A 10,392-nucleotide genomic window follows, 5' to 3' on the forward strand; every position below is an offset into this window, starting at 1 on the left:
GAACCCATGATTAATTTAATTGGAAATGCTCACATAAGAGAACTTACGGAGCCGCATAATATTTACATAAGATATGGATCAAGGAAGATCAATATTGTAGAATAAACCAAGATTCATTCTATTTTTCATCACCATTTGCACAATGAAATATAATAGACTTAATCTTTGTAAACAAAAGTTCATCCTATCTTCCATCAATATTTGCATAATGGCATAATAGGCTTAACTTTTATTTGTCAAAAGTTCATTCAATCTTTTATCAATACTTGCATACTGACATATGAAAGACTTACTTTTCACCACGTACGAACAATCAAAGTTCACGGATGCAAACACACATATCCCGTAACAAGTTGCAATATATAAAACCATAAAGATTAATACTGCAAAATCATCTTCCAAATAAACTTTAGAATTTAAATAAAAAAATCTAAAAACATTGCAAGATGAAAATCGTTGGAAATAGCTATGTGTGTTCACAATAATTGCTATTCCAAACCCTAGTTATCCTTCTTAAAACATAAGAATAAATTCTCATAAGAAGTTTCCTAGACATTAAGACCTTTGAAAAATTCTTTATCGTCCCCGAACTCCTTGTCGTCAACAGCCTTTGGGACATAAGGTTCATGAAGAAAGGAGTTGATATCAACAAACCTTCTTGACTGATGCCGAACCAGGGCCTTCTGAATTTGAAGAGTCTTAAACACAAAAGCCTTTATTTGCTGAATCTCCTTCCTTGTTTCCTTCAACTCTTCAAGAACATCAGAAGTTTTCTGAGAATTTGAAGGAACAACTCTTGGCTTCCTCACATTCCTTCTTTTTCTTTTCAAAGTTGGAGGTAACGGAGATTTATGTTTTTCCTTCATGATTGATGGCTTAACAATCATATTAACATCTTTTCCTTCAGTCGACATAATGCTTGGAGTATCCATATAAGTGGAATTGTGAGAGGAATCACAAGATAATCTCAACAAGCAGTCTTATGATAAAAAGAGTTTCAAGTGAAAGAAAAAGGAGTGCAGGGTTACAGAACTTTTAAACACTTCAGTTCACGTACGCACGACACTCAACCCTAAAGAGGGTAGAATTGTCGAGAATGACCCTCTTTTATTGATTAAACAAGAAAGTCTTTTTCAATATCAATCAGATATGAAAAGCGACATGAATTCTAGATTTTTCCTAAAGCCTGAGGTGTGCAAAATCGTGTCTCTTTTGATCAGGCACATGAGACAAGATGCACAAACCAACACAATTTAAGTTGTGCTGGGATGAAAAATAATCTGTCCACCATGTCTTTTTCGAAAGGAATTCATAGTGCCATGTTTCTCATGGTGTTTAGACCATAAATTTCTTTCTAATGATCTAGTCTTTTCTTTGGAAACTAACTTCTTTGAAGAAGAGATGCGTTTACATACCTCTGATGATTTTTGAACAAGTTTGAGCTTGTTTGCTAATCAATTCGCTCTTCGTTGAAGTTTGTTGACATATCTAATTTTGTGTTTGTACTTGAAACACTTTGAAATTTCATGACCTTTGAGAGAACAATAAGAGCATGCCAACCTAGAAGATGATTCAGACACCCGAGATGTGTATGCGGCTACACACATAGTGGAACCTGAAAAATCAGAAAAAGAGTTTCCAGTAGAAACAGGTAGTTTTTTCTTCCAGATTGGTTGAGATTTCTTCTGAAAGAATATCAAGATTGATGTATGTATTTTTACAATTAACAAAATCAATATTTTCACAAAGAAGTGCAACACTTGACTTTTCGTCTTCATTAGAATCATAGTTGCCAGGCATTTCATCAAGAGTTGCAGCTAGACCTTTGTTCCCAGTGTATTTTTTACGATTTAGACACTCATTTGCAAAATAGCCAAAACTTTACACTTAAAGCACTGGGGCATATCCTCGTCATCAATTTCATCATTATCCCTGTTTTTAGGAGGTACATAATTATGGGGTTTTACTGATGACCCGTGTTTATCTCTGGAAAACTGTTTATTCTCTTCAAAAGAAGATCCCTAAACTTCCTTGTGATCAAGGAGACTGACTTGTCAATACCTTCATCTGATGAATCAACCTCAGAAAGATCATCTTCAGAGATGCAAACAGTTTTACTTTTGTCAAGTAATTTAGTGTTCTTTTGTTCTTTGAAAGCCACATCCTTTCCGGATTTGGATGTATGCTCATGATCAAAGATATTTAACTTCCCAACAAGAGTATTTCTGGAAAGCACATCAAGGTTATTTCCTTCAACGATGGCGTGTTTCTTAGAATCGTATCTAGATGGAAGAGATCTTAGAATCTTCATCACAATGTCCTTTTCAGGAATAGTCTTACCCAATGCAAAAGATGCATTAAAAATTCCAGACACTTTGTGATTAAACTCATCAAATGAATATTCATCTGTTATACGTAGGTTTTCCCAATCATAATTTAGGTTTTGAAGCCTAGATTCTTTTTCACAGTTATTCCCTTCAAGTACGGTTTCTAAGATATCCCAAGCATCTTTAGACCGAGTGCACGTCGTCACATGGTGCTGAAGATCTGGGGTAATGGCATGGATGATTGCATTCAATCACATTAGAAATTTTCTTCGCAACAAGAATCTCGGCAGCATCATAATCACCAATATCCTTTGGAACAATTACAGTTCCTATTGTAACAATCGTAGGATTATAGCCATAAACAACATAAACCCATGATTGAAAATCACGCGCTTGAAGAAAGGCACGCATTACAATTTTCCACCATAAGTAATTCGAGCCATCGAAGATTGGTGATATGTTTATTGAGATAACACTTGTGTCCATAGAGTCAGATCGCTACAAACACAGACTTATGAGGTCTTAAACGTGTTTGTCTGCTCTGATACCAATTGAAAAAGCGGGGGTTTAACAACTTCACCCAATATTTCGCTTAGCAATATGTATGGAATAACTCCAATATACTTTCAAGAGAATCAACTAGATAGTCAGACTTTATCTTAACAAAAAGTATATCAAAGAGTTATATCTCAATTTCTTAATTCAAACCGCAATCAAACAAATAATAATTTGCGAGCCTGATTGAATATAAGAGAAATAACTTGAACGGTACCAAAGACCAATGTTCAAGGAACAATCAATTTCAATCAACAACCAAAGGTTGGATTTACCAATTGATCGATTCAACGCACAACCTGTGATATTTCAATTATATAACAAAATATAATGTGGAAAAGAAACAACACAGACACCAGAAGTTTTGTTAACGAGGAAACCGCAAATGCAGAAAAACCTCGGGACCTAGTCCAGATTTGAACACCACACTGTATTAAACCGCTACAGACACTAGCCTACTACAAAGCTAATTTCGGTCTGGAATGTAGTTGAACCCTAATCAATCTCATACTGATTCAAGGTACAGGCGGGCTCCTTACGTCTCTGATCCCAGCAGGATACTACGCACTTGATTCCCTTAGCTGATCTCACCCACAACTAAGAGTTGTTACGACCCAAAGGCGAAGACTTGCTAAACAAATCTGTATCACACAGAAAAGTCTATTGAATAGATAAATCTGTCTCCCACAAATATACCTACGAGTTTTTGTTCCGTCTTTTGATAAATCAAGGTGAACATGAACCAATTGATAACCTGGACTTATATTCCCGAAGAACAACCTAGTATTATCAATCACCTCACAATAATCATAATCGATTAACGAAACAAGATATTGTAAAATCACAAATGATGAGACGAAGGTGTTTGTGACTACTTTTATATCTTTCATATCGGAGATATAAATCGCAAGCCAATCTCACGATTGTACTCAATCACGATAGAAACAGCAAGATCAGATCACGCAACTACAGAGTAAATAATTGGGTCTGGCTTCTCAATCCCAATGAAGTCTTTAAGTCGTTAACCTACAGGGTTTGGTGAAAAACCTAAGGTTAAAGGAGAATCGACTCTATATTATACAACTAGTATCACACATGAGGTGTGGGGATTAGGTTTCCCAGTTACTAGAGTTCTCATTTATATAGATTTCAAATCAGGGTTTGCAATCTTAGTTACCTTGGTAACAAAGCATTCAATATTCACCGTTAGATGAAAACTTGATTAGATTCAAGCTGATATCTTTCAACCGTTAGATCGAACTTAGGTTGCTATACACAAATGAAATGTATCTTCATTTAGATTTGAGTAACCGTACCTAAACGTGTACACTTAGTTGGTTCAACAATAGTTAACCAATGGTTAGCCATATGAGCACTTTCATGTAAACCTTATTCATCTTCACCATAACTAGTTCAAATGAACTAGTTAGCGAGTTTTTCAATTTCTTAGATCTCATAGAAATACACAAGACACAATCGAAGAAAAATCGGTTTTGATTCACTCAAATCAATTCATGAGCATTATAGCCACGATTTGCATTGCAATCCTTATTATTTAAACGTTTTAGTTCATGAACAAACCGATTTTAGAAAGTAATCTACTTAAGTTTGCAAACGGGTACGCATACTTAAGTACCCGAATTGAGTTTTTTTTTTTTAACTTCCAAACTCCAGCAGAAATTCACGGACGTGAATCTTCCGCCAGTATGCGTACGCATACTTATCCGGATTTCCAACAACCGTCAGTACTCGTACGTGTACGCATACTTTGGGTTCCCGGTTTTGGACTTTTACACAAATGTGAGAACACACTATGTTTATATCCAAATATGGTTACTAGTTCTACACTCTCATTTCAATCATTGAAACTTTCTTAGAGGATGTTAAAATAGTTATTATTCACAAACTATTTTCATCAAAGGGATTTTCAAGTTATTGAAATAATATGACTTTCGTCACGCGTAAAGATGAACTTGGCTAAATCTAAAGCTTACCAACACATATTTCGAAAAAAAGATAAGTGAGATAAACTCGGCTCGAAATAGCAAATACGTATAATTTAAGTCTATATAGCAATACGACTTTTGTCTTAAATAGGAGATAAAGTAGATATACTTTTGAGTGATAGATAAGTTCAATTCCCCACATACCTTTTGTTGATGAAGTTCCATAAGATCCCTTGAGTAGTTCTTCGTCTTCAATAGATGAACGTCGTGGAGTCTAGATCTTAACTACACTTACTATCCTAATCCGAGACTTAGCTATAAGTAGACTAGAAATCAAGACTTATAGTTTTGGAAACTAAACTTGACAAACAAGCTTGAGATAGCAACGGTAGCGAGTTCGACCGAGCAATAACACTATCCTAGTCTGAGACATCACTATAAGTAGACTAGAAATCAAGACTTATAGTTTTGATCATTAACATTGACAAACAAGCTTGAGATAGAAACGCTTGCGATTTCGACCGAGCAGTGCTCTAACAGAAAATACCCCAGAAATCATTTGAAATCTCATTTAATTAACCCCCTGTAAAAATATCAAATTTGTTAAAAAAAGAAGAAGATGATTACAGTCCAACATCGATAAACGAATGTTTCGTAAATGAATAACCTCGCCAAGTAATAATTTTCTTCGATCCCGACTTGGGCCAAGGGGATAAATGAATAACCTCGCTTAATGCATTAATGAATAAGAAAAATTGAATCCTTAAAGGCCCTATAGAAATATAAACGAATAATCACTAAATTTCATATAAAAGAATATATATGAGAATAAACCAAAATACATAATTAGTAAATTTTACACAAAAATATATGTAGAAATAAACCAAAATGTGAAGTTAATTCTTCATCTATGGTTGGTTGTCTTTTTCTTCCTCCCAAACCAAAATGCACCGTATCCTTAATTTTGTGTAATGCTTGCATAACTTCTGGAATATTTTTCTCATGTTGAAGCAAGTAATTTTTTTTTATGGTGATCATCGCTTGAAAGACATCTTTTGATGAAACATTTGGTACGATACTACTATCATTTGGTTCACGATCATTCTCATCATATATTACTGACTCAATAAGCTCTTCGTTTGTTGGAGATTTCATAATTGCATCATTTGTTACGATAGTTTAAAGATGTTGGACATCCATCACATATCTATAACGTTAATTGACACTAGTTAATCGTTGGTTATCTTTCTTTTATGACTACTGAATTATTGATAAGAAGTTTAAACATCTTATCAATAAACATCTTTAAACATCTAAGTACATTTAACCAATACCCTCTAAGTACATTTAAACATCTTTTCTTGTTCAATTTAACTTCTTATCTTTTCTTATCGATAAATAAATAATCCCGTTAAACGAATATTTTTTGTTGGTCCGGAAGGTATTCATTTACCGAGATTAGACTGTATTCTAGAAAAATTCCCACCTGACCTCCTTTATAATATGGACGGAGAGAGTACAATGTTTCTAGCCTGCGTTAACTCGCAGATATTTAGAAATTTGCAGCTACTTTGTTTGTCCATTATATGGATATATCGCCCAAAAACACAAATTTTTTAAATTATTTTACTGCAGAAATTTGGTACTCATAAATCACTGCACATCTTCTAAATATTTGAAGTTGCAATGAATTTTGGCAGTATATACTAGTAGTAGGCTTTAGAAATCTAGATATCCCTCTTTTCATTTGAGACCAAGTTGTTGTTGCTCTTTCCACGTGAACCTAATGGTCCTAATCCATCTAATTCCATAGCCTCCTTCTTCTTTTTTTTTTTTTTTTTTTTTTTTTTTTTTTTTTTTTTTTATTTTTTTTATTTTTTTGTGAATGTGAATAGATTCCCGACTATTAGTGATAACCAGGGAGGTTGGTTGGCCAGTTGATTTGTTTGTTTGTTTCTTCCTATTTGGAGGTGTGAAAGTAAAATTTGAGTGGTTGAAAATCACCTGTGTAACTTTTAAAGTAGCACAAATTGACCCATGTGGTCCTCCAATTCCCTCATTTCCTACTTGGAGAAAACCGACACATCACACCGACTTACTTAAGGGTTGCAATTTTTCATTTCCCTTCTAGCCTTGCACACTAGACGCGCGCATTACATCCCTCGCTCCCAAAAACAGGTACAACTCTAACTAACATAATTGTACATGATCTAATAAACATTTTCTTGCAATCCGCCAATCAGGCAAAGATTAGCCTCCGCGAAAAAGCCTATCCGTTCCGTTCGGATATATTTCAAACTTGTTATATATATCTGCGTGTTTAAAATATCGTTATTTAAGTTTCCTTGTTGGTAGATTTAAATAAAAGAATATTTTGAACAGAAATAAAGCATGAGAGTGATACATTTTAATACTCTCACATTCCCGTTAAACATGTAACATAATCATAATTTGTCAGATATTTTTATTCCAAGCAGACTAATTACATGTGCAGAATGAATTAGTGCTTCAATTAGGTGTTGGAAACAAATTATTATATGTTTTGTTCCACAACATCATCGTTAACTAAGGAATCTGCTATCTATAAAGTTAGATCCAAACAGTTACAAGTAGATAATTAAAGACTGGAGTAAACCTTGGCATAGTAGAACTGAATCAATTATCAGTTTTCTTTTAACTTTTTTCCATAAAGTAAAAGTTTGAACATGAACCTCATTTTCTTTTCTTAAACGCCAACATTATCACTAGTCACACCATTAATACCACAAAAAAGTGAATATCATCTTATAATCCATAAAGAAGCAGACCAGGAAAACCTTCATCTTGTCTCTGACTAGATTTCTTTATTCAAAAAGAGCTTCATTTTCATCTTTTTGTTTTCTCTGTTGCACAATTTTCTAATAAACTCATAGTTATGTCTCATATGACACAAGTGTATGTAACCCCATTTTCTGACCCACTCACTCACTCACTCAAACATCACAAGTTTCTTGTCTGAAAGAATCCAATAAACTACATATCTTCAAGGTGTCAGTCAGTCACTCTCCTTCACAAAACAAACTATCAAAACACATTCGTTCAAATCTAAAGAAAACCAGTACCTCTCACTGAATTATCATGGAAAGATTCAAGAAACCCAAATCATTTTCTTTGTACTTGTTCTTCACTTTCCTGTTGGTTTCTCATTCCTATGTTTTTGCAGCTCAGCAACCCATAAAAACTATTGTTGTACTTGTACTGGAGAATAGATCTTTTGATCATATGTTAGGATGGATGAAGAAATCCATCAACCCATCAATTAATGGAGTGACAGGGAGAGAATGTAATCCAATTTCGACGAAAACCACCGATACTTCGACGATATGTTTCAGTAATGGTGCAGAATATGTAGACCCAGATCCTGGTCATTCATTTGAAGCTGTTGAGCATCAAGTTTTTGGTTCAAGTCAAATCCCAACAATGACTGGTTTTGTTGAACAAGCACTAACCATGCCTGCTTCTAATCTGTCAGAAACAGTAATGAAAGGGTTCAGACCAGAATCTGTTCCGGTATTCGCTTCATTGGTACGTGAATTCGCAGTTTTTGATCGTTGGTTCTCATCTATTCCAGGACCAACACAGCCTAATAGACTGTTTGTTTACTCTGCCACTTCTTATGGTGCAACAAGTCATGTGAAGAGTCAGTTAGCAAAGGGGTTCCCACAGAAAACAATCTTTGACTCTTTACATGAAAATGGAAAGGATTTTGGAATTTATTTTCAAAACATTCCGAATACACTGTTTTATAGGAATTTGAGGAAATTGAAGTACATTTTCAAATTTCATCAATTTGAGTTGAAATTCAAGAAGCATGCAAGACAAGGGAAACTGCCTAGTTTAACTGTGATTGAACCAAGATACTTTGATCTTAAAGGAATACCTGCAAACGATGACCATCCTTCTCATGATGTTGCGCATGGACAAAAGCTTGTGAAAGAAGTGTACGAGGCATTGAGATCAAGTCCTCAATGGAATGAAACTCTGTTGGTTATCACTTATGATGAACATGGTGGGTTCTATGACCATGTTACTACTCCATATGTGAATGTCCCTAATCCAGATGGAAATATAGGTCCTGCGCCTTACTTCTTCAAGTTTGATCGGTTAGGAGTTCGTGTACCGACAATCATGGTGTCTCCTTGGATCAAAAAAGGAACCGGTAAGCAGTCCCTTAATGAATTTTATTAGCCTTTGTTGAGCTCAGAAGTTCATTTTTTCAATACTACAGATAATGCCAAATTGCACCAAAATTGATTTCCAGTGCTCTTGGCAAATGGCCTAATACAAAGACAGTTCGGAATTCTGGATTCGAGTTAACCAACCTTACAGTAATAGAGGACTTCTTTGTTTGATATGCATCTATTGAGACTGAAGCTTCATTAATCTTGCTTCGTAATGTAGCTGATCTTTTGTTTTTTCCCTTACAATTCAGTTTAGCGTTTGTCATAGATAGTTTGAGGATAATGGCTTGACTAGTTGTTCTTCTTTTCACACCTTAGAACATACTCTGATGTTTTTTCCTTCTGATTTTGTTAGTGATCAGTGCACCAAATGGGCCAACACCAGACTCAGAGTTTGAGCACTCATCCATACCTGCCACAATAAAGAAGATGTTCAACCTTTCATCCAACTTCTTGACTAACAGAGATGCATGGGCTGGGACATTCGAGGAGGTCGTTGGAGAGCTAACATCACCTAGAACTGATTGTCCAGGTAAATCTCCTGCATTCTCTTCGCTTGTCATAATTATAATCAAGATCTTAAAATCACGGTGTTTGGAAATTTCTACCGATTTTCGCAGAGGTACTTCCAGATGTGGCTCCTCTGAGGAGCAGAGAAGCAAATGAAGATAAAGAATTATCTGGGTTTCAGAGTGAGGTAGTACAGCTGGCGGCTGTTCTCAACGGCGACCACTTATTGAGCAGCTTCCCAGATGAGATAAGCAACAAGATGAACGTAAAGGAAGCTCACACTTATGTGAACGAAGCTGTTTCGAGATTCATCAGAGCTAGTAAAGAGGCAATAAAGTTGGGTGCAGAGGAGTCTGCTGTTGTAGACATGAGGTCTTCTCTCACAACCAGACCCACCACCACAAGTCATCCCTGATTAAACATTAACACTCAAGATCACACACTTCTGAAAGAAAGTAAAGTGTCCGCGAAATGATTTATAGTTTTTATTAGTTGAGTTTCTTACATATAGTGTTTCATATTATACAAATCCTTAGCAAGGCAATGACAATAAAGTATTTGTACTCAAGAACTTACGAATGAGAAAATACAATGAACTGGAACAATCTTTCTTTGGGTAACCTGTAATCAGATATCAGCTTTTCCACTTTCCACTCATTACCTTGCAATCAAAGATCGGCTTTCCAATCTTATCAAGCATAGTTCGAGTGAAATTTGTTATTCTGCACGTAAAAGCTTCCCTCAGGAGTTACGCAACAAACGGAAATCTGGCAGAAAAACCGAAGATATGTAAGCAAGAAAACTGACGGACATGTAATACAAACATAAAGTTGA

General features: G+C 35.2%; 1 protein-coding gene across 1 annotated transcript; it reads left to right on the forward strand.

The window, feature by feature from the left end:
* The first annotated feature begins 7,719 nt into the window (after positions 1-7,719).
* On the forward strand, positions 7,720-10,185 carry LOC113281457 (non-specific phospholipase C6-like). Its single transcript, XM_026530193.1, has 3 exons — positions 7,720-9,026; positions 9,404-9,580; positions 9,669-10,185. Exons 1-3 carry the CDS (start codon positions 7,946-7,948, stop codon positions 9,971-9,973), a joined length of 1,563 nt encoding a protein of 520 aa, XP_026385978.1. The 5' UTR covers positions 7,720-7,945; the 3' UTR covers positions 9,974-10,185.
* Positions 10,186-10,392: the final 207 nt, after the last annotated feature.

The sequence above is a fragment of the Papaver somniferum genome, chromosome 5, assembly GCF_003573695.1.
Source record: "Papaver somniferum cultivar HN1 chromosome 5, ASM357369v1, whole genome shotgun sequence".
Lineage (NCBI taxonomy): Eukaryota > Viridiplantae > Streptophyta > Magnoliopsida > Ranunculales > Papaveraceae > Papaver > Papaver somniferum.